Below are 25745 nucleotides of genomic sequence, written 5' to 3' on the forward strand. Positions count from 1 at the left end.
ATTATAATTATTGTTATTATTAATATTATTATTATTTGTAGTAGTATTAGTAGTACTAGCCTAGTTGTTGTTTAATTATTATGAGGACATTTTTATTATTAGGCAATTGTTAGTTATTATTATTATTATTAAAGGTATTATTATTATTATTATTATTATTATTATTATTATTATTATTACGTAGTCTACTTCAAAAGGGAGATTAAAAACAACGCTTGCTTTGCAATGTTTCCCAGCCCCCAAAAGGGATCGTATGGTGTTTAAGCATACATGAAATTATTTATGTATATTTATAGGACAGGTAGATAATCTTATGTGTCGATGACCGCCTATCATCCGATTATGAAATGACCGCCCCAGCCCTAACATAAACACATACAAACAGACACACAGATCTATGCAAACAGAGGCATGTACGCCCCGTTTTCACACAAACACAAGGATCCATACAAACACACACGCCATGCGTAGGTGCACCTAACAGGTGTAGGCACACACACACACACACACACACACACACACACACACACAAACATATACTTGCATACATACAGACATTTGCAACGCTTGTGAGCCTACTGACTGCAAATGGAAATGGGCAGTGGGAAGCATCGAAGCACCCCTGTTAAAATTTCACATTTCATTGCACTCCATTTGCAAGTGGCCAGAGTGGGTTTTTTTTTTTTTAGGCTGGAGCCGACCCTTCTGCTGGAGCCTGGTGGTGAGAATACATTAAACTGGCGCGCGTGCGCACGCACACACACACACACACACACACACACACACACACACACACACACACACACACACACACACACACACACACACACACACACACACACACACACACACACACACACACACACACACACACACCCCGCTAGCCTGGTCCACCTCAGCCAGCTGCCGGGCTTGGGCCGCCACACCACCTGTTATCTGATGCTGCGGGGGCTTAAGATAATGCTGGCAGCGTGACGGCTAATCCAAAACAAGAACCCCTGTCTCTCCGTCAGAGACGTGAGTCAGACTGTGTCCGGTCTTCCCAGGACCCTGGGTTGGGCTGAAGGATGGTGGTGTTGCTGCTGGTGGTGGTGCGGGGGGGGGGGGTAAATTGAGCCGGGCATCTGTGGTTCTTCTCCGTTCTACAAACATCTCTCTACTGTCAGAGCCACCATGAAGAACAAAAACAAGAGGGGGGGAAAAAAAAAAAAAAAAAAAGATGCCAATCTCTGCTACGCTTCGATGGGAGGCTCAAGTTAAACATGGCAACGAGCTCAATGAGGTTTCAGAACCCAAGCTCAGAGCAAAGGATAGAATGCGTGTGCGTGTGTGCGAGCATGTGTGTGTGTGTGTGTGTGTGTGTGTGTGTGTGTGTGTGTAGGGCATTGGGTCGTGCTTGATGAGAGAAGAACAGGGCCCTTTGTTGAAATTCCTGCACCAATGAAGTGGTGAGCGATGGAGAGAGAGAGAGAGAGAGAGAGAGAGTGAGAGAGAGAGAGTGGGAGGGAGGGAAGGAGGATGGGGGGGGGGGTCAGTGGAAAATGTCAGCTCAGAAGATGGGAACATTTCTGTTATGGGCAATCTCTACTGCCTGACATTTACTTCACAATGGCCCATTCATGGGCAGGTGAGGCCTTGGCATATTCAGATGGGTGGGAGAAGAAGGAGGGGTGGGGTGGGGGTGACACTGGCTAGAATAATGAAACACAGCGGGGAGGACAAACCACAGCAGACAGGGAGATCTGAGGGCGGGGTGGGGGCACTGGCACTAAGGCGTGTAACATGCACTGGTACAATGATGTGACCCGTGGGGATCTGGTGACCCCAATTACCAAAGGGCTGCAGAATCTGCTGCCTCTCATCTCGCGGAACACAATGTCGAACAAATTAGGCAGGACGGGCCAAATTTTAGACCTTTTCTTTTTTCCTTTCGCCCCAAAGTCCGGGTATATAAATATACAGTATTTGCTCGTGCTCGGGCAGCAGCTGATCCTGCAGCCCCAAAGTAGCATGAATGCCGTCCACTTGGACAGGAGAATGAGAGAGGAGGGGAGTGTCGGGAGTCAGGGTGACCGTACCCACCTTTCCTGTTTACTGCGTTCCGATGGCATAGAGGAGAGGAGGAGGGGGACATTAAGGGACTGATTAATTATTAACATGAATGACGGACACTTCTTTGGCCAAAGCTCAGGCCAACTCCCGATGATTTAGAGTTCAACACGGAAGGAAAAAGGAAAAAAAACTTCCACTCCCAAACCACACTTTGTACAAACACAGAGTGAAAGTCCTGATGTCGGCTGTGGGAATGGCTACTCGTGCGGTGCTGGTGTTGGTCTTGGCGTTTCACAACCTGATAAGTAGAGTGTGATTACTCTCGCATAAATCATCGCTGCCGTGTTTGGGAGTAGATCTGCGCCAAAACAAATCGAAGGAAAACTTCCAGGACACTTGTTATAAGTGTGTGAAAATGTTTTATGCTAGACTTGTAATTGCACTTAATATGCTGTGTTTTGTAGTTTGTAGACTGCGAGGTCATTACTTTGCCAGTGCAGACGAGCCTAGCGATGTTTCTACTGTGGTCTTTTTAATGAGGTCTTCCTTAACAGGAATACAATTAAAGTAAATCCATATCAGGGTTTCCCTCAGTGCATTGCAAGCCTGGGGGCCCGCCGGGCTTGAGCTGACCCCCCTCCGCCGGGCCTAAGCATCGGCGTTTCTTTTATGTATTGGTAAGATTGTTTTTTGAACTACATTTACAGTGGGCGGCTCGGTTGGAAGCCCGGTGAGGAATTTATCCCCACCGGTTAATAAACTCATGGCCACACAGGTGTGACCGGCATCACCGGACATTTCACAAGATAAGATATTTGTCAGTGACGCTCAACATCTGTAGACTCTACTGCGCAAGTCTGTGGCGCAAAACTCTGCGTGCCGTACCCGGTAGAAGCTGGTTTCTCTGGAATATCGCTCTTAATGGCTTAAATGAAAACCATGGATTGATATAAAAGTTGTTTTTTTCTATTTATTAATTGCATGGAGGCTGTTTGGTGGCTGCAGCGAGGAAGCAGATGGAGGATTTGGACGTGGTGGTCTTGCATGGCGCGGTTGGTTCGGTGATTGCGCTGTAGCTGCAGCTCCAGGTTTGTTATATATAATAACAGAAACGAAATAATAAATGTAATATATTTTATTCTTTGTACATTGCTATAGCAACAGATTGTCCCACTTATTTTGTATCTTTCGAAGTGAGCAGCCGATTCACAGCATCTGTTTTCACGGTGTGTTTTTCCTGAGTTTTTCGACTTTTTCGGTGTGTTCAAATTCCTCTGAATTAATTTACATTTTTTTGTACGACCAGACCACCTAAAACCAGGTCAAGATCTGTACCTATAGTAGTCAAACTACTGTACTTATAATAGTCGAACCTGGACTAGATTAGAATGAGAAGCCTCTACAGCAGTTCTAACACCATTTCTGATTTGTGAAAGTATTATTCTATTTCTGAAAACAGGAAAAAGGTAGATTTTACTGTATATTTTCCACACTGACCACTTAGGACTCAGGTATGCTTAAAAAAGTACTGTACTTACAGTGATCAGTTTGGATGTATTGGTTGATCTAGCGCAAGCAATCGACTTGAATGCAAGTTTTTTTGTCGAGTGAAAACTTTGATATTACTTATTTAAATGTTTTGTTGTTGTTGAAATCTGTGTGCAATCACTTATAATTAATTTAAATGTCATTTATTTTAATTTAAATGTGTTTTGTTGTTGGTGAAAAAGAGAGCATTCCAAGACTACATTGTTAAAATTATTTGTAAGACTTTGCTATAGTTGTTGACTTTTTAAAATAAATGACTTATTTATAACGACACATTAGGTAATCGTATTTTCAAATCTCCAGTCAGCTTTAACACTGACTTAATGTAGTGCTGTGTTGGAGCCGTTTTTTAAATTCCGAATTCTGCGATTCCGTCCTTGATTCTGTTATCACAGAAACTATAGGGCACTACCTTATAAGTCAATCGCTAGCCTGTTCCGGGCCCCCGTCAGAAAAGACACCTGGCTCTCGGGCCCCTGGCCTTTCATGAAAAGATACTTGCCACCGGGCCTCACAACTTTTCTCCACTGTATGTAAATCTATAAGGGAGGGATTTCATTTGAACGTTTTGGAAATGACTGCATTGCTGAAGAGAGCGTGTTTTAAATACTGTCCGATGATTAAATCAAATGGTTTGCATTTGGAAAGTCAATGCTGGTTATGAAGCTTAATTTAATGAACGAGTCAAAAACATCTGTTTAATCCACAAAATGTGCAACTGACCATGTTTCATAACGGGTAGAGATCCTATCACATTCGCTGTGCTGCAGACGCTCACCATTCTGGTTCCGGGTCGCCGTCCATCAAAAATCCTCCCCCCTCTGGAACCCAGCCCCGCAAAGTTCCGCTTCTAAGATCAAACTCTTTTACTTCAGTGCCCTTGATCGTACAAAGGGTTTGTTTGTTACATGGGGGATTCTGTTTGATTTGATTGGCACAAATCTGATCCCACTCCCACCGCTCCGCTCCGCCCGCGGTTTGACAGGTCTCCCACCTATCAATTGTGTTTGAGTTCATCGACAGGCTGCGGTCAGTCTTCTCTGCGCTGAGAAGGGGCCTCCCAGCGGAGCGCAACGCTCCCCGCTTGGTCTGAGACCAAGTCTGATTCCCCAAATGCCCCAAAATATCGTCTGGGAGTTTGGTTATCGTTCATGGCTGCATTACAGTAAAGTAATGTTATTTTCTGAACTTCATAGAATGTTCTAGCTGTTCTAGTCATAATTTCAACATTATGTTGTTTCTCAAATATTTATTGTGTGTCAATTTCTCTCATCTTATGAAAGCACCAATGGCTTTTCCAGAATTATCGTCAAATCATCGATATCAGGCAATTGGTCAAAAGATAATCCCAGATGTAGTCCTAGTACAAAACAGTGAAAATAATTCATACTTATTGCAAATGCGTGTGTTTTGGTTAGAATGCTGGATAGAATGGGGCTTTTAAAGGATATAACTGATATAAACAGTTTTGTTTGGTCAATCCTGGCAATTGTTTCTTTTTTTTGGGGGGGGGGGGGGGGGGGGGTCTGACCAGCGGTGTTCGTGGAGGAGAAAGCCATTTTTCTTTCTTCAAATCCAGACTTTCTGACAGGCCGGCTGCATCTCCTCCAGCAGGAAGGCGATGTCAGCTGCTGTTTCCACTAACCTTTCGCACGCTACCGTTCAAAACAAGCAGCCGGGGCCAAAACCCGCCCGTCAGAAATGAGGATTTTCCCAAATGACAAATCAAATCCGCTCTTTGGCTCTGTTCCCCTCGGATCAGATATTATGGTGATGAGACCGGATGTTAGGGCTTTGGAGTTTGAGCACCGCTGGTGCAAGTGGGCAGAGTGAGCGGATCTCATTACGATTCCTGATGCAACGGAAGGCAACCCTACAGCTGCCACAGTGTTACCGAAACTCAGGAGAAGAACAGCCCCCATACCTTTTGAAGAGCAGGATGGCGATGACAATGATGATAATGAGGACCACGGCCAACACGGGACCCATGACCCAGAGCATCTCGGGCTGCTCCATCCGGGGGGACACGCCCCCCATCACCACCTGGATGGGGTCAGAGTAGGGACTGGCGGAGAAGGTCCTCTGTTGGGGCAAAGGGAGATGAGAGAGAGAGAGAGAGAGAGAGAGAGAGATAGAGTGAAAACCCAACTTGATGTGAAGTCTGAAAAAGTTCTGAAAGAGGAGAGAGGTAATTTCCCCAACTCAATGTGAGCAACGTGTTCCTGTAGTGATTGTGTTTTCCGACTTTGTCGCGAGTGAAGACCCGCCTCATGCTAGCCACTGCTAATTATTCCATTTCTGAGTTTCGCCCTGGGACTAATAAAGTGTTAACTTAATGCTAATCAGGGCCTGTGCTACCGCTAGCACCCTTGGGTCATCAATACAGTGGAGCTTTGAGGAAAGCCGTCCACCAAGTGTTGCTTCAACCAGCGACATGTGGCGGCTTCAGAGAGGACATTTAGTCGTGCTATGATTCACATCTAGTGTCTGGGGAGAAATTAATTAAGACTGGTGCATGAGACGCGTGTGAGTGAAACGGGAGGTGGTAAGGTGGGGGCGGGTGGAGGGGTGAAAGGCAGCGTGAGAGGGTAAGGAGAGAAAGCGAGGGATGGCAGGAAGGAATAGAGAAAGAGGGGCGGGTGAACGGGAGAGAGAGAGGCGAGAGAGACGTCTCTTGGTAGCGGAGATAAATGAGGGCAGAGGAGAGGACTCATCTCCTCTTCATTAGTGTTCACACCGTGACGGGAGAAGGAGCAGGGGGATGGAGACGGAGGGTGGTGGTGGTGGTTGGGGGGTTGGGTGTGGGTTGTGCGGGGTGGCAGTGTGTTTGCAGGCCATTTTTTTCTTTTTAAATGAGACATCTCCCCCGCTTAAAACAACAAAAAAGAAGAGGGTTAGGAGGGCTGAGGTGTGTATGTGCATCTGCGGGTACATGTTTGATTGTGTCTGAGTGTGTGTGTGTGTGTGTGTGTGTGCGTGTGGCGGGGAACAACGGCGGAGACGCAGCGATGACAGACATAGCGGGGGGTGGGGGGTGGGGGGAGGAACGATGCGTCAGTCATTAGCGCTCAGCGTGTCTCGTATCAAACAGTGCTGGGAGGAAAGGACGGGGGGCGGGTCGGGGAGACGGGTGACAGACCCCTCTTCTTTTTTTCCCCAAACCCTGAAGGAAATCAGGCTTCCCGGCATGCAGCGGGAGTGGGTGGCGGGGTGTGGGTAATCCGGATCATTAGCGGCGCGGTGCGGGGCTCGGGGGGGCACAGGCTGATATTAATTGGGGAGATAAGCCGCGACGAGCGCACGGAGAACCTGGGCGCGCGCCGTTGCCCCGTTTGGTTATCGGCCCGGCGGCACAAGGGGGGAGAGATATGCAGCGGCAGGACGCGATAAAACCCTTCGCCGCGCACCTTTTCGTGTGTGTTTTCTTTAACATCTCAATTGTGTCAAGGTACAAAATGTACAAAAGTTTTGTAAAAGTTTATGTGTGACGACCCTGGGCAGATAGCGGACCACACCAGGTCTTTTGCTAACACTGTGATTCTCAATGGCTTTTCATATCAAGGACTCTCAAATCCATACACATCACCATGCACCCTCTTTAATAAGAGTGTCTCTGGAACCCAAATCTGGGAAGATTTTTATCCTAAGAAATTATTCCTTGGATTGGAGTCCAAACTTCCACACCCGTCTTCACCAACAGTGAAACTAGGATCAAAACAAGTCATTGTTGTAGATTCTCCAACGTCTGTAGATTAAAAAATGGTAGAAGCTTAACGACTTAGGGGCAAATTCACAAAAAGGAATGTGCGGCTTTTGCGGCCGCTATAGATGTGCAAATAACACAAAAAAGCAATCGTCTAATTCACAAAGACCCCACAAACGGTGAAATGCACCGCTAACTGCACTGCCACGCAAATAGCGTCTCGGTGATCCGGTACAATTTGCATGTATTTAAATTAGGTATTATGCATGCATTTGGTGCAAAATTGGCCCTTTCTATGCAAATGAGCCTCACTGCAAAAAACATGTGTGGTGTGGAGATGGGAGGGCGTGAGCAGCCCCACCTGACCTGGATCTAGGTGATTGGGTCAGGGTGGCTGCATACCTCTCGCTCGTTGGTTGGGCAACACGTTAAAACCCCCATCTTCCCACTCACTCAAGATGGGAGCCCTGTCGTGACATGTTCTATCTGCTCCTGGCTAATTCCACCTAGCCTTCTATCCAAAATAAACTGGTGTCTACAACCCATTGTCATCTGTGTCTCTGTGCTGGAGGACCCTGAAAACGGCACTTGGGTGGCGTGTGGCAGGCAAAACGGCCACAACGTCCAATTCACAAGCGCCGGCGCTAATAGCAACACGCATTTAGAGTGAAAATATTAGCGTCTGTAGAGACCTGGTGGTTGCTGCGGACAAGTTGTCAAGTTAAACATTGGGACTTGAAAGCAATGGCAATGGTCCATTATGCACAGGGAGACCCCCAATGGGTTAATGCGCAACAGGGATTTCGTGATCAAAAGCGTCCCAACGGGATAGATCCGTGGGGGGTCTCCCTGTGCGTCCTTAAAAAAAAAAAATCCTTAAAAAGTTTAATTAGTTTGAGATTAGTTTGGGATTATTGGAGTTTAAAACCATCACTGTCACATGTTTGAGTCATGACAGTAAACCAGGACAATGCGTACAACTCTAACTCTGTTCATCAAGGCCTTTTGGATTGTGTGGACAGTCAATGTGTCCCGACGATTCCAAGTGTCCTAGTAATGCCAGCGGGGTATTCGGATGTGTTGTAATGTTTGAACCACACACACACACACACACACACACACACACACACACACACACACACACACACACACACACACACACACACACACACACACACACACACACACACACACACACACACACACACACACACAGCTCCCTTTTCCGGTGGTGCTCCGTATTTAATGAAGCCATTCTCTAAGAACAAAAGCGACGTCACGGCAGCGGGACATCGTTGACGTGACGACGCCACAAGGCTTCCTTCCTACGCCTTTGAAAAAGACCTGAAAGGCCCATCGGATGCGGCGCTGCAGGGAATCCTGGGAAAACTTTATGTGAGTTGGGGGGGAGGGAGGAAGGAGCGCTGGGGGTGACAAATGACTGCAGCTGTACTTTGTGAGATTCCAGAGGAGAGAGAGAGGGGGGGGGGGGGAACAAAGGAGAGGTGAGGAAGAAAAAGATGGCAGTGTTTTCTGTCTTGACGGTCACGGCAAAACACTGGGATCATCCATTTGAACGCCCCCCCCCCCACAATCTGATAGCGCCTCCATCTTTGCAGCATCGTCTGACAATGGAGCCGCCGTGCAATAAAATAATGTGTTAATGTTTGTTCCTGTGTGTGAGTGTGAGAGTATGTGTTTCAGTGTGAGTGAATGAGTGAGTGAGTTTTGTGTGCCCTGTGTGTGTAGGTCGCGTGGAGTATGGCCGTAATTCAAGTACATGTGCACATGTAATAAGCACCGTGTGCGTGTCTGTGCTTCTATAAAAGGCATCATTAGGCAGACATTTTGAATGTGCATGTGTGTATGTCTGTGCATGTACTGTATGTGGGATATGACATAAAAAAGTATAAACATGTGAATGTTGAGAGGCACTAGAAGTAAACAATGAGAGGATTATTTATTTTGGGATGTGTTAATGGCGTTTATGTGTGTGTGTGTGTGTGTGTGTGCGCGCGCGCATGATGATTATAAACCTGTGTTAGATAGAGGGCACGTAACACTGCGTATGACAGGGAAACGTACAGAAAATGTATCTCTAGGCGTTCATAAATAATCCAAGTGTGTGTGTGTGTGTGTGTGTGTGTGTGTGTGTGAGAGTGTGCGTTCTTCTGTCGGCACGCCGCATCCGTTTTCCCTCGGAAATTTCGGTCGACTTTTTTTCCCATCTACCGCGTTCCGTCTCGTGGCCGCTGAGAGAGCGTGATTGATTCTAAGTATTTCGTTTGAGATGGGAGATGGAGAAGAAGAAAGGACGGTGCGAGAACAAAGGAGGAAGATAGATTGCAGGGGGGATGAGATATATAGGGAGACATATAGAGAGAGAGAGATAGAGAAAGGGAGAGAGAGAGAGAGAGAGAGAGACTAAGGGAGGGTGTTTTCAATATGATGAGTGTTAGATCTGATCCGTGGGCTACAGCAATTCAGCAAACTCTGCTGAGCCCTGGGAACAGCCATGTCAGTGCATTTGTCTTTTATTACAACCTGTTAATTAAATTAATTTGAAATATTTAACGCATTTAGAAAAAATTGATGTCATTAACGCCGCTGCGTTTTGTTTACCCCTGGGCCACACCAGCGGCGACACGTCAGCAACGCGACAGTGACGTGTCGTTTGACGATTCGTCGCTTCCTTCTGGGTCCGTCCTCATTCCGCCACGTCGGTGACGCGCTTGGGAAAGCAGCATTCGAGACCTTAAACTTAAAATTGTGGAATTTCTCAACTTTTAATGGGTGAGTGAAACTTTTCACTTTTCATTTTATTGGCATTTGGATTCTGTTTGTTTATTAGCCTAGTTGGATTATTCTGTGGGTCCAGAGTTTATTGTTTATACTTCACAAAGCAGCTTCTGGCTTGAATACAATGCGTTTTATCCCTGGAACGAGTACCTATAATCTAATATGATCTATAAAATAAATTGCATTTAAGCACCGGCTATTAACAGGAGGAAGGCGGTGCCGTTTCATCTCCGTGGGACCGAAGGAGAAGGCAGAGGGGCGGCAGCGGTGGTTTCGTCCCATCAACCAGAGGAGGAGGAGGATGCATATTCACAATGTATGTGCGTGTATTTATTGAGCTGTTTCTGTAACACAGAGTTTTGTGGTTTGATTATTACATGAAGTAAAATATGCAATGGACATATTCTTGTACATTTAATAAAAAAAACCTAAAGAAAACATTGACAGCTCAATAATAGCTTAATACCTTATCAAATATAGTAGTGCATATAAGAAATGATTGCCTTCTCGGTTTATATCAAATTGTAATGGCCTTGATGGTTTTGAAATTCAACTGGCACTTGAACATATAGCCCTGGGTTTAGTTGGTGCATATAAGAAATATACCTTTCAAGCTGACAGTTGATTTTGATGGCCTTGATGGTTTTATTGGAAATCTGGGTCAGGTACATTTACATATACAGTGGTACCTCGACTTACGATTGCATCTACTTACGACTAATCCAAGATACGAGTGGCGATAGTCGCGAAAATTTGTATCGACTTGCGACCGACCGCTCCGAGATACGACAGTTGCAGTTGGCGCGTTGGCGGCCAGTCAGCAGTCAGTCAGCGGGCGACCTACATGGTGTGTGTACGTAGTTCGTGGCTTATCGATTATAAATATTATACTATATATATTTACTGTGTTTGTGCTGTGTATTTTGTTTATTTTCACCCTTCATGATTTCATAATTCATATGGGAAAAAAATGCTTCGACATACGACTGTTTTAACATACGAACGTTCTTATAGAACGAATTACAGCCGTAGGTCGAGGTACCACTGTACTACGAATATATTATGGTGAGCTTTGGTGCACTTCAGTAAAGACCATAAGCATTAAAAATAAAAAGATTAACAGTCTGGAGAAAAGGAGAATAAAAATAATAATAAAATAATAATTGTTTAAAATTAAAATGTCATATATATATATAATATAAATTCTGTATACAAATTGCCAAAAATACAAAACAGAAATTGCCAGATATTTAAGATAAACTATTATATGATTAGCTTATTTAAATTTATGATGGAAAATGAATGTCTACATTAAACCAATGTTAAGAACTGTATCAGATTGCATCATATTGTACCAAATCGTTAACCGTAATAAAATGTATCGTCCCTGAATTGTATCGTAGCCCATGTATCCAGATAAGTCTCGGATCGTCTTATAAGGGAGAGCTCCACACCCCTAATATATATTTTCCTTTCTTTCTTTCTGTGGAGCCCACTCTGCTGCTCTGCTGTTTGGAAGTTGTGTCAATGACCCAAAGGGCGGCTTCGTGCCTGACTCACAAACAAACAAACTTATTAGCGCGCGTGCTACGCGCCGGGCAGCTCCCGAAGTCAGAGACCGAGCGAAGGAGAGCGAGAGAGAAGGGGAGGAGGACAGGGACTGGAAGTGACTGAAGGGAGTAGCAGATTGACAGACAGGGAGAGGGAGATAGCAATAATGTTAAGAGTGCGCCTTTATCTGTGACGGACTGGAACAGGACTACAGGGGCTCTCTGAGTGACCCCCTCCTCCCTCTATCCCTCCCTCCCTTCTCTCTATCCCTCCCTCCCTTCTCTCTATCCATCTCTCCCGCCTCCACGAACACAAAGCACCCAGAAACCCGGAGGCACGGCTGGTGGGCGTGAGGAGAGGGATGGAAGTGATGGACCTTTTGCCTTTCCCCGGGGAGCGACCCTTACGGTTCCTCTTCCCTCGCCACTCGTCACCTGACTATCCACTAGCCGACGGATGGAACTTCAATTGAGGAATTCCTGGAATTCTAGATTACTAAAATATTTCTCATTTGGAGAAATAAAGCAAGAAAACAATTAACTTGGTTAATTGTTATTTTTGATCCATCATTTTTGATCCACCATGTGCATTCTAGGGTTTGGAAAATAAATAAAGGAAATGAAAAAAAACAAAAAAAACAAAAAAGGAGGCTTCAAAACGAAAAAAATCTCATTTTCTTCCAAAGGCATTAAGGATTGGAGAGCAGCGCGCCCTTGGGTCATTGTATTTTGTTTTTTATTTGTGCGGCAGAGCTCCGACGAGAGAAGGAGGAAGGCAGGATACTGTCCGAGCAGAGGAACTGTGATGTACATGCTTCAACACGCTGCTGTTTGTTTTGTGATTCGTTTTGGTTTTGTCCCTTGCCAGACACACACACACACACACACACACACACACACACACACACACACACACACACACACACACACACACACACACACACACACACACACACACACACACACACACACACACCCTCTCGTCGTCAAATTAATCACAGGAACTGGACACAAGCTCTCTCCTCCCTCCAAACACCATCTACAACTCCATCACAAACACACACCACACTCTGCCCCCCACCCCCCCCTCCCACCGCACATCACACAATGTTTCATTTCATACTTCCACCCTCTCCGCTCCCCCTCTTGTTTTTAAATGATACTGTTTATACACAACCGGCGTCTCTCATCCCATTTCACACCTCCTCCGGCTTGTTTATCCGCTGCAGGTGCTGGGGAGACATGAAGGCGCAAACTCTTCTCCCTGTCTCTGATAACCCCCCCCCCCCACCCCCCCGTCCATTTTTGTCTTTTCATCACCTTCATTCCTCCCTTCCCTCCATCCTTCCTACCTTCCTTCTTTTCATTGCCTTGCCTGAGGTTCCAGGGCGTCCACAGCAAAATGAAGTTAAATGTCACTGTTATTTCATTTACAAGATGTTAACAGCGATGGGGAACGTACAATAATGATGTTTTGATCCTGGTTTCACTGTTATTTCCCTGACTATAATGATGACGGGTGTGGCTAAATCATACATAACAATACTGAGCCAAAACCTTATCAAATGGGGACCCGTGACCTAACGAGTATCAATATGTGATGAGTAGCCAACACTTACAAACAACATAACGCCCCCCCCCAAAGAAAACAAACTAAAAAAACAACCCTAAACAAATAACAACACTAACAGAATTAGTTTTTCCCGCTCACAGAGTTCGACGGGGGGTATTTGCGGTGAGGGATCGATCCGAGTTTCCTATACTGTCCACATCAGCACCGATTATAGCTCAGTACGGGGCCTGATTGATTGGAGCAATTTGGTTTTAAGAGTGTGTGTGTGTGTGTGCGTGTGTGGGGGGGGGTGGCCCATCCACGTATTTATCCCGTGCTTAAGCGCTGTTGATCCCTCATGCGTCACTCGGCGGACGCTCGGAGTTCGGGGCATCGGCGGGGCTTTGAAGCACCGTGCATCGGGGCCGGTGCCTTTGCCACCCTTCGCCCACTCCAGCATCTCATACTCCTCTCGACCCCCCCCACCGTAAAGCCGAGAAGGAGGAACGATGGTGGATTTAAAGGGAATGGCAGTGGCTTTAAGGGACACATAAGTCAGTGCTTCATTGGGATGGGGCCTGCTTAAGAGCGCTCCCTGAGCCGTGCTCTGCCTCTTCTTAACTACACCAGCACTAATGGGCAGACAGAGGCAGAGAGCATGAGAGACCGAGCAAGAGGAATCAGAGAGAGAGAGGAATCAGAGGGAGAGAGAGAGAGAGAGAGAGAGAGAGAGAGAGAGAGAGAGAGAGAGAGAGAGAGAGAGGGAGGGGTGGTTGGGAGCTGGGAGATCGAAGCAGTGCAGAGGTTTTATTCTTTTGGACACAGAACGGACACACACACATATATATATATATATATATATATATATATATATATATATATATATATATATATATATAGACAAAATACACACACCCAGGCGCTCTCTATCTCATGCTCTTTGTGCTCGCCCAGAGGCCCGGCTGCTGAATATGCATGGCCTGAGTGCTGGAGGCGCCCAGAAGCAATCTCTCACACTCTCACTGTTGCAGTGGGTAAAGTTTACTCCACACCGTCCCACAGAGAACCCACACCTCGTTGTAAGCGTTGTCTGATGAGCACATTAGGCCTCCATTTTGGAAAACCGAGGGCCTGGTACGGGGCCTTTGTGATGACAGGCGTGCGCTAGGGCTTCGATCTGGGATGCGGACGCAGACTGATAAGGGGATGTTAGTCTAGAGATGCCGCGCTGACTTTTACAATATGTCACATTGAAGGCAGAGCGGTGGGCAGAGCAAAACAAAAAAAAAAAAAAAAAACCCAATGCCGACAATTTGCTGTGCCCTTTTTCCTGAGGACAGCTGCTGTAATTTTCTGAAAGCGACTGAGTGACAGTGCCCTGGTTGAGCGGGAGAGAACACGGTGTGATAAACCTCAACGGTGTTGCAGGGAATGATGAAAAGGTGAAAAATGTTTATACTCGCAGCATGGCTTCGGAGGTCAAACCAGTGTCCTGTTTTAGAGAAGCGCTTTACCCACACCAATTAAAATGTTCTGGTATTAATTAAACCACACACACACACACACGCACGCACGCACGCACGCACACACACACACACACACACACACACACACACACACACACACACACACACACACACACACACACACACACACACACACACACACACACACACACACACACACACAATTAAACCATTATATTTTGATGGAGAACGAATACTCTAAAAAAATATATTCCACTTTTCATTTTAAATGAAATGACGTAAGGAACAGCGTAGAAAAAGGGAAGCGGTCCTCAAGCCGGAGATCAGCGACACTGTCTCACAGAGACCCTCCCTAAGTCCCCAAATCCCACACAGTTCACACACACAGTTCACACACACAGTTCACACACACAGTTCACACACACAGTTCTCACACACACACACACACACACACACACACACACACACACACACACACACACACACACACACACACACACACACACACACACACAGTTTAGGGAGTGAGGAGAGAAAGAGAAACCAGAATCCCCCACTTCACCTCTCGGTGTCAATTGAGCATCGCCTACTTGTGACTGTTAATTGAAGGCAATTGAAAGTAAACCGACTCCAACCCTGACACTGAGCTGTGTGTGTGTGTGTGGGTGTGCGTGTGTGTGTGTGTGTGTGCGTGTGGGGTAGAGATTGTGAGAAGGGGATGGAGAGCGAAAGCGAGAGAGAAAGCCTGCCTGAGGATTTTGTGTCCGTGTGTGCACTGAAAAATATAATTACATCTGAGTGGTTGGATAAAGCAAAAAAAAAAATAATAATAAAAATAAAAAAAGAAATCCAATTTGTTAAACCAATATATCTGTGGGCTTTTCTAAACTTTGAACGCACGTCTTAACTTGTGAATTTTAAGTTGACAAACCGTGAAAAAAAAAAATAAAAAAAAAATCGTTTTTTTCAATCTGACGGCTTTTTTTTTCCTTTTCTTTTTTTTGGTTCCTTACGTATTTGTCGCTGGTGTCGTGCTCCTGCTCCCGCAGCGCCGCCAGGACAAAGCAGAGGTACTTCTGGTGGCTGGGCAGCGCCTTGTTGTAGAAGCCGTTGTAGTGCTTCTCGTCGCCCAGCGTGAAGGTGCTCGGCAGCGAGGCCAGCTTGGCGGCGATGTACGGCTTCGGGGAGTCCAGCTGACGTCGCCTCCGCAGGACGGGCCCCTCGCTCGACTCTAAAAGCTGAGGAGGAGCGCGGGGCGGGAGAAGAAATGAGCCAAACAGACGTGACGTTCGACAATGCAACGACTCTTTCTAAACAAAAGAAATACACGGTTTTACTTCGGTTGAGCTCCCCAAATTTTTGCTGCTGAAAGTTCACGGTAAGTACTAAATACGTTTTAGAGCTAACTTTTAGAAGTCGGTGCCAAGTTGGCAACCATGGATACGCTTGTGGATGCCAAGACTGACTAAATGATTGCAGACTCCCTTTCTCTTTCCGACATCTTTAACTTGAGTAAATCAATAACACAGCAGCAACACATTTTTCAGTTTACTCAACATGGGGATACGTTTTTAGACACATGAAAAGTGACTGACAATGGGGAAACCACTCGGCACAAGATGGCTGACAATGGCCCAAATCTGGGGCAACCATTATTGTCGAGCCCTGACGCATAGGAAAATAGCTGGTGGAATCCATACATAATGACAGGCGCCTATCACAGCTCATTCGATCAATAGGGCGATACTAAAATCCCGCAACGCCACTACGGCCACTTGCGTAGAAGCACATTCAAGCCGACCGCCTTGGGAACAGGCAGCGCGCAATGAGCTGCGGTTTCGCCGGGGGGCAGGCGGTTACTATAGGGTACCATAAGCAATGACGATGCAGCCTGGCAACAAGGTGAGCAATTAGCGCTGGCTCCGGCAGGCAGTATCAGCACGACTGCTTAATGAACGAGCGGGAGGATGCAGCGGTGCTTTGTTTACCGCCGGTCGTATCTTCACACACTTCTCCAGATGCGGCTTTTATTAAATCATCATGTCAGAGGGAGGAGACAATGGCCTTCCCGGTGTTTAATGACTCTGGGAGTTCTGTGTCTCTTTCTATCCTCCCTCGTTCTCTCTACGTCGTGCCGTTATTTCTACAGGGAGCGCCAAACAAAGGCGGGACGGGATTATTTCCCAAGCCAAAGAGAATTACAAGTTTACTCAAAAATATAATTCAGATATTTAAGCACAACACTTAGCTTAGATTTCCCAACAGAGATGTTGGCCATTATGCAAAACAATAGGACTCAAGTCTTTGTTTATTGCTCGAAAACTCAAGAACGAAATGACGGAGGGAAAGTGAGGGGGTGTCTGGGTGCCGCCTAAGCAGTCATGTTCCATGGATAAGGCACAGTAAGAGGTAGAGTGGGATCATTTTCTGTTAACTCAAAGCTACGGGGTCCAGCAGATGGGTACTGTCAGGACCTGGCTTCAAGTCAAGCCCTTCCCCAGTCTGGCAGAGGGAGCCATTTTATTTTTTATTTTTTTTTACTAAAACTAATCTACCTCCCTTCCTCCCGAGACCCAGGGGGGCAGAACTAATTAACAGCAAATGGCGACTTCCAACCTAATTGTAAAAGGAAGCGCTGGCTTTGACCTTTGACCTGAACACTTAGCCTGTTGACCGCCAGCTTGCGACTCACCCCGTCCAGGTCCATTTCATCGGGGTTCTCCCATCGCCGCGTCGACGGGGACACCGGCACCACCACGATGTAGTACCACCTGCCAAGGCAAGGGAAGCAGTTAGCACGTCCATGTTTAGCCGTCGGGACACTTCCACACATACAGTCGAATTGTTCGGTGAGACACACTTTTATTGTGCCCAAATAGTTACACTTAGCAATTTAAACGTTCTGAGGAAGGTCAAACACTGGCAAATTGGCACCGGGTTGTGCAATTAATGTCTAATCACTAAGAACAGCTGCCGCATGGACTGGAGCAGACATTACATGCCTCCGAGAGGAGCCTTCATCAAACACAGATCTCTATAGGACTATCTGAGGTTAATGGGACCCCACCGTGTGACTGCTATGCACGCATGTTGTGCACGCGTGAGTGTGTGTGTGGGTGTGGGTATGTGTGTGTGTGTGTGTGTGTGTGTGTGTGTGTTTGTAAGCCCTCTAACCCTAACATTATTCTGTCCCTTTCTATTAATTTTGTTTTTCCTCCGGTGCAGACTAAAATCATGTAAAAATTGGCTCGTCCAGACAATGAAAGTGGCTGCTTCTCTGCTCTCGTCTCCCCTCCACTGGCCCCTAGTTTTATATTCAGCCAGTCGAGTCTTGCAGAGGGAGAAAGCTTGTGTAACAAGACCCCCCCCTACCCACCCCTACTAACCACCGACACCCCATCTCCAATCAACTATGCTCTTCACATGTCAATCCAGGCTGGAACTTGGCCGGCCCTGACAGCCCAGTAATCTTTTTACCAATCAACGCTGCACGCCGTCGCCCTTCTCAGACCTCTGCTACCATCCAAAAGTGATAGGGCCATGTGCGTGTGTGTCTATTGGATGTGTCAAACTCAGACAGACTTTACTTTTCAGGGTCTGGCACAATTCTGTTCTTAACTATTAGACCACCCCCATAACCTCCCCCCAAAAAAGATGAAATTGGACCTGATGCTAAGAGATGCTATTACCATCAGCGGCTATCTTAGAAAATGGGGTGAGACGGAGGGCATCAGTACGATATGAGGTTAGGGTGCGGGGTTAGGGTTTGTGTCATGGCCGCTGTTTATATTATAGAGGAGCTGTGCAGTTTCTCTGGGATGTACTGTATTTGGATAATAAAAGTTAAGCTTAACTGTAAACTTTATCCAAGGTTACGTCCTGACCGAGCATGACAGAAAACACTGATAAGGCTTGGCTCCTGAGGCTCCTAAGGCTCCTGCTGAGGCCAACATTCATTGATTTTCATTAGATATCGTAGACTAAGATTTCAGGAATATATTATACAATAATTATTATTTTCACAGCAACTAGGACACGCAGGGAAAGGCAATCTTCATGAAGGACACCAGCCAAAAAAAATAACAAATTGTGTTGAGCTGTCAGTAGCATTTTTGTACACACTGTGCTGTGAGGTACTGGCTATAAATTGTTAAAGGGTTTTGCATTATATTATTCAATTGGCAGGCAAAGTTGTAACTCAAAAATGCTTCTGGATGTAAGCCACGAAAGTCATGCTGTGTCTTGGATGTTGTGTGATTTTCACTATCTTTATCTAGATTGAGTTTATTGTAGAGGGTTCAAACTTGAAACATTAATTACTACAAATTAAATCGGACTACTTTTCTGTCATGTTTTCTGTCATGCCATTGTATAGCCTCAAAGCAATAACATCCACTGTATCTCTTTTATGATAAAGGGAAGAGCATTTGTCAGAGTTTAATATAAAGCTTCCATACAAACTTAAGGGGATTTTAAGCCGATGTGAGAGACGAGAGAACAGAGAGAGAGAACAAAACGCTAATTTGCTGTGTTTCACCGAAAGGGTTGAGGAAAATTAACTGTCTACCCCAATGTTTGGATTTTAATATTCAATGCAGAAAAATGGCGCTTCTTCAAAGGATGGATGCCTATTATTAGACTACTATAGCCTTATACTATTATCCACTCAGGACTGGCTGAACGGAGCGTGGAGCCGTTCACAAACTTCAGAGTAAAAAGAACCCAGTCAACAGCTCCAGTGCATGGTGGTGACCACACTGACCGGACTTGGTTGCTGGTCTGCACGCGGGGCAGGTCGATGGTCAGCTTGCCCCCGTGGGCCTGCTGCTGGCTGTATAGCACAGGCTTGGTCTTGAGCAGGTCGGGCGCCGTGCGGATGGACACCTGCTGCTGCAGACCGCCGGCGCTGTTCCCTCGGCTCATCAGCACGAAGGAGTAGTCGGTGTCCGGCTGCAGCTGCGTGATCAGCTTCCTCATCAGGTTGCCCTGCACCTCGACGCTCTGCTGGTTGTACAGGATCTGAGGGGTAGACAGGGCGGAGCATTTCAAACTACAGTTATGCTAACATATGCACTCAATCGTACGTGGAGGACAAATGGTGGGTGGGATTTTTGGGCAGGAGAATGCCATCACATTTTCATACAAAAATGTACCATTCAATTCAATATGATATTGAATTGAATAGTACATTCAATATGATATGATTTGATATGATATGAGATAAGATTCTATCTCGATATATTGCTGTTTTCTACATAATCAGAATTATGCCACACAAACTTTCCAGCACATCATCTGATATACGTTACAAAAACATAATATAGAAAAATTAAACCTTTCAATTTATGTGTGAATATGGACGTACTTAAGCGGAAAAAAAAAATCTGTATTAAAACTTTCAAATCAATTCAGAAATTGAAAAAAATGCAATTGTTGTAATTGTTCCTATTGCAGGGACTGCGATCTAATACTCATGTGACTGATTATTAGATTACGTTATCCAATGGAAAACGCTCTACATTTAGGCCGGAAATGCAGAGAGGGTGACGATGCCGCGCTTCCGTTTTGCCCCCGCGGGTAAATATTGAGGCTCGAGTTCCACTTCCTCCTCATCTTACTTTGTGTAAGAACAATCCATACCGAGATAATCGTATTTCCACGCCTGCCTCACCTCTCGGATCCCACTCGTGTGAGTCGGTGTGAATCACCGGCTCGAGTACCGTTCGGTGAGGCAGTACATATATATTAAATCTACTTTTTTCATACTCTCTCTTTTTTCCTCCAGCGAGGACATACAGTTAGAGCAATGGCGTCAAAGAGGTCGTACCTGGACTGCGGACACTGTGGGGAGAAAGGCGACCGGCATCAGTCCTACGCTGCATGCCTGGGTAGGCAGCATGGCGAGGCGCCGCTCCTAGAGGGTCAGGCGAGGAGGAGGAGGAGCCCCATGCTGTCCTCGGCCCCCCTGAGGCTGCTGGAGGCCGAGCTCCTGGAGATCTCCCAGCGCGTGGCCAGAAAGTTGGGCCTTTGCACTGCAGCAGTCCCGGACTGTGTCAATGCTGGATGGGAATTTTTGCACCGGAGCCCCCGCAAGGATGCCCCGGCCGTCACTCTTTTCTGCGAGGTTCACGCAAAGCTGGCGAAGGGCTGGGAGAATCCCTACACAGCACACACACCGGGGGGTTTGAGGAATACCGCCGCGTGGACTAGGCCCAGGAGCTAGGATACCTGACCTTACCCCCGGTGGAAGGACACGTTGCTGGCTTCCTCGCCCTAGGACAGGGCTTTGGCATGGGGAAGAAGCCCACGCTCCCGACCAAGTGGTCAAACAGCCGGCGGCGGTGGCCGAAAAGGCCTACTTGGCGTCAGGGCAGGCGGCCTGCGCCATCAGTACGCAGGCACTACTTCAGCGCTACTGTGCCAAACTGCTGGCAGAGCTTGCTGGCTCGGCCTCGCTGGATGAGGGAACCCTGGTGGAGCAGGAGAAAGCAACGGACCTCTCCCTCCGCCTCACCGGATGCGCGGCCCAAGAAACGGGCGTAGCATGGGAGCCTGCGAGACAAGGCGCCCTTTGGTGAAGCTTGTTGTCATGAGGGCCATCCCTCATGAAGACGAGGTTCGAGGAGGACAAGAAGAGCCAGGAGGCTCAGCAGGACGATTGTCCTGTCCCTCCGAAGCGTTCCTTTCTCCCTGTATCTATGGCTGGAATGCACACACTTACAATGAAAAAACACGAAGACAATTTGCCCACCTCGCTGCCCAAATATCTGTGCTATCAATCACATGCCCCATTCCCCCACACCCCCCACCGTGGGAGTACAGCAGGTTCCCATTATAAATGCCGGCCTGTCACGCACAAACCCCCACAGTACCACAATGCACCGTTTGAGCCCAATTACATATTCAACAATAAACTGTGCGAAACTCATACACCCCGGTGTCCCATTGTGTCATGCCGCACCAGGGGAGATTTTTTATCAGAACATGTCGCCCGCGAGGCATCAATTGGCCATGAGCGGGCAAACGGAGGACCCATTGAGCACCACACCTGTGTGCCCACGGGGCACCCAGGCTAGAAGAGCAAACAAATGGGACACGTGGATCCACGGGTTGAACATGCGGCCACACGAGCACGTGTCGATCGATTGTGCGCTACATCGGTCGTTAATGGAACGCCAGGGCTCGAAGCGCGGACCTCAAGGACCCACGGAGTAAGCGGCCACGCTCATAATCGGTGTGCACCAAGCCGGCGCTGCAGTGTGCACTGGCTTGGCGCATGTGCACGACGAGTCTGTGTATCAGCGAGGGCAACGTCATCTAGTTTGCCTGCCCCCTGCTGAGCGGAAAGATCTAATTGGTGGACATGTTTCGACATGATCTGATAAGGTCAGGCAACACGTCGAACACGAAACACGAAACCCCCGGGCGGCAGACTGTGGCCTTCACCCCCGGGGGGTGGAGGTGATGCGGGTGGTGGAGGTGACAAGGCACACGTTATGGTTCTTCCCAGAGTGAGACCAGCCACCGTTGGCCGTCGACACCTGTGGCCGGAGGCGCCGCTATATGTTTTTTCCCCTGTGGCACTCATTCAGCCAGTGCCGGAAAATGTGCGGGAGGACAACCTGGTGCACGTGGTAGCTCCCCGACTGGCAGGACCTACTCATGCAGGGGCGCGGAACGATTTGTTTGGCACCCGCGCTCAGGCCTATAGCGCCTTCGGGCCCGGTGCCTGAGAGGGAGAAGCTCGTAGCTTCAGGCCTCTCAGATGCGGTGGTTGCCACTATACAGAGAGCCAGGGCACCCTCTATGCTCTCCCAGTACACACTGAGGTGGCGTATTTTTGCCTAGCTGTACAAATAGTGGATTTGCATGTCTGAGACAGACATGCCAGTGGGAGGTACATATTGTATATAATATTGGCATAGTTTCTCTACTTTAATCCAAAATTGTTCCTCGGTTCCTTCAAATCCCTTCTGATACAACGTCTCATCAAATACCTCAAGCGTGTCATTTCTGTGTATTGTGCACAGCCAGCCACACACACACACACACACACACACACACACACACACACACACACACACACACACACACACACACACACACACACACACACACACACACACACACACACACACACACACATGATAGAAATTTGGAAATGCGGCCCTACGGGGAGGCAGCAATTCCATCTGACACCCTCCGGTTGAGTGTCAGGCTTGCCAATCTGAGCATTACAAATAGTGTTTTTACACTTCAAATTGACTGTAGTGCGTTAACATGAGGTGGAAATTTATATAATACTGGCTACGAGCATTTGGTGCGCACATTATTTGGTCTGATAAATGAATGCGACCTTCCTGACGTCCTGACAGACGAATAGGGGAGGAAGGTCGCATCACCGCCACCTAGTGGCTCTGTTTAAAACACACTCTTTGATTTTCCACCATTAAATAGAGGTCACCCGGGAGCTACTGATTAGTTACTGTCGCTGTTGCTCTTACCTTGAAAGGCACTTGGGATTTGTAGTTCTCTGGCACTTCCCAGGTAAGAAGTACAGATGTTTTCATCACTGCTTTGACTCCAAAGCTTGTGGCAAAAGCTGCAGGGGGGAAGGGGTGGTAAAAATACCTCAGATTAAGATCTGAGGCAGGACATCTTGTACAATGAAAAGTGTAATCTCCGCTAAGAAACACAATTCAATTTCACACGACTGCACCGCAAGTAACGCCCCACCCGCCCGCTGGGAAATGCTCTGAAAATATTCAACAGTGTTACCTAATGGCCAGACCAGAACAGGCATGGGGGGGTGGGGACAACATTGGCAATCTTATTCACGCTTGGTTACTGATCACTTAAAAATAGCTCTCATCTCCCTAAGCCTGTTCCATCTATTTATACTCCTTTCCCCCGCCACTGAAATATGCAACAGGCCAAGTTCGCTTTGATTACTGTGAAATGTATACACACCGGTGGGAGGAGCAACTTGCGTCCTAAAATTAAAGGAAAAAGACACTGCACCACATCTGGTGAGGGTAAATAAAGAATCTTACATTCATAAGATGCATAATGTACGTAAACAGGCACATGCTGCGTGCTGTTGAAATGTGTATGTATGAGATTGGGTGGGGGTTGGGGAGGTGGGTGTGCGTTGGCACGGCATTGCGATTGTAGCGTGTAATAAGATTAGCATTCTCTAAATTAATAAGCACTGTTGAAGAGTACAGCATTGGCAGATGGCAGAAAAAAGGGTATCAAGCAGCAAGGTACAACTATGCGGCCTTTTGTGTTTGCGTGATTTGGAAAAGGTGTGTGCATGTGTGACTGAGTGTAAAAATTCAAGATCAATAATAGATTAGAACAATTTTATGGTGTGAGAGTGATTCCTATTCGTGTGCATAACACTGTATGAATAATTGAAAATTTGCTTTAATTTAATACACTAAGGGCACATGTGGGCCCTCCACACACACACACACACACACACACACACACACACACACACACACACACACACACACACACACACACACACACACACACACACACACACACACACACACACACACACACACACACACACACACCTGGAGAGGTGGACATGGTCCTGCTCTGGATGCTGGGGCTGATGGGCCCAGCTCCCTTGCTGGTGAAGGCCTGCACCCGGATGTCATAGGTGGTGTCGGGCTTGAGGCCCTGGATGGTCATGCGCGCGTCGCCAGTGCGGTTGGTGGTGTTATGCTGGCTGTTGATGTCGCGGTACACCACCATGTACTGGATGATCTTGCCGTTCCTCTCGGCCAGCGCCGGTGGCTCCCAGGCCAGCTGGGTGCTGGAGGTGGTCAGCCCCGTCACGCGCAGGTTGAGGGGGAAGCCCGTCGGCACATCCCCCTGGGTGCCGATCTCCTTGACGTAGGCGTCGCCCGTGCCGGCGCGGTTGCGCGCGCTGAGGCGGAACACGTAGGTGGCGCCCTTGTGCAGCCCGGTGACGGTGTAGTGGTCGTCGGTTTTGCGCAGCTCACGTGACATGTAGGTCTCCTCCTCCGTGCGCTTGTACTGCAGCTGGTAGCCCACCAGCTCACCCACCATCTCCTTGGGAGGCTGCCACTGGATCAGGGCTGTGTTGCCCATGGTGGTGCTGATCATCATGGTGGGCTTGCCTGGCACTAGGATCGGAGGAGTGGGGTCATAGTGTTTATTTCTTTAGCAAATGAGGGTGTTAAAATGTCTTGTTGCAAGCACACTTGAATGTAAAGCTCTCATAATTATTACAGTAAATAATTCTGCCTGAGCAGAATTATTTGAACTTTTAAGATTGCATATCTTAAATTTTTTTTTTTAGTTGTTACAATCCACAACCATGTTTCCGTTCAAATATGAGGGGGATTTTAAACCAATGTTAGAAATATCGTAGTAGAATGGAATTTGATTGTAAAATTAATATCTTAATAGAATAAAAGTGAGAACAGAAGTGAGTTTCCATCATTTGGGTTGAGGAAACTAATACATATTCTTATGTTCCAATGTTCAAATGTCTATAAATGGCTCTTTTGCAATAGGTAGACATGTTTTATAACATTGGTCTGAGCTCATACTATGACTGAAATTAACAGCCTACTAACATTTCATGATCGTGACAGCTCTACTTAAACCCTAAATGTTTTCCAAGCTAATACAGTTCTTCTAGCAAGCAACCAGGGTCCTGTTCAAGTGCCTTGATACAGCGCACGGATTGTCTTGTGGGTATGTGTTGCCTTGTGCTGACCTGCTCCGGTGGTGGTGATGACTTTGGCTTTGCTGCGAGCTCCGTCTCCCTTGGTGGTGTACGCCGCCACGGTGACGGAGTAGGTGGTCTCAGAATGGAGTCCTCCAATAATGGCCTCCTGAGATTCGACGCAAACAATTATTCAGTTAACGGAGAAGCCCCTGTTCTTGCGTCACACCCACTTCGGCAAGCCCAAAAACAACAAACAAAATAAAAAAAAAAAAACAGCTGACCGCCCCTCACACAAGCACTGAACAAACACACACACACACACCACACACACCGCCGG

The 25745-nt window shown here is 47.1% G+C and overlaps 1 protein-coding gene across 3 annotated transcripts in view; it reads right to left on the bottom strand.

Moving 5' to 3' along the window:
- LOC307238227 (receptor-type tyrosine-protein phosphatase F) overlaps nt 1-25745 on the bottom strand; it is a 199450-nt gene that overhangs the window by 31401 nt on the left and 142304 nt on the right. For all 3 annotated transcript variants that reach the window (XM_080011136.1, XM_080011134.1, XM_080011135.1), the window contains 7 exons: nt 25457-25574; nt 24279-24857; nt 23196-23293; nt 19454-19710; nt 17384-17462; nt 15705-15929; nt 5525-5682 (listed from right to left, as the gene is read on the bottom strand). In XM_080011136.1, the coding sequence (XP_079867262.1) occupies nt 5525-5682; nt 15705-15929; nt 17384-17462; nt 19454-19710; nt 23196-23293; nt 24279-24857; nt 25457-25574 (1514 nt within the window). The remainder of the gene's footprint in view (nt 1-5524; nt 5683-15704; nt 15930-17383; nt 17463-19453; nt 19711-23195; nt 23294-24278; nt 24858-25456; nt 25575-25745) is intronic.

This window comes from Zeus faber, assembly GCF_960531495.2.
Source record: "Zeus faber genome assembly, chromosome: 12".
NCBI classification, from domain to species: domain Eukaryota; kingdom Metazoa; phylum Chordata; class Actinopteri; order Zeiformes; family Zeidae; genus Zeus; species Zeus faber.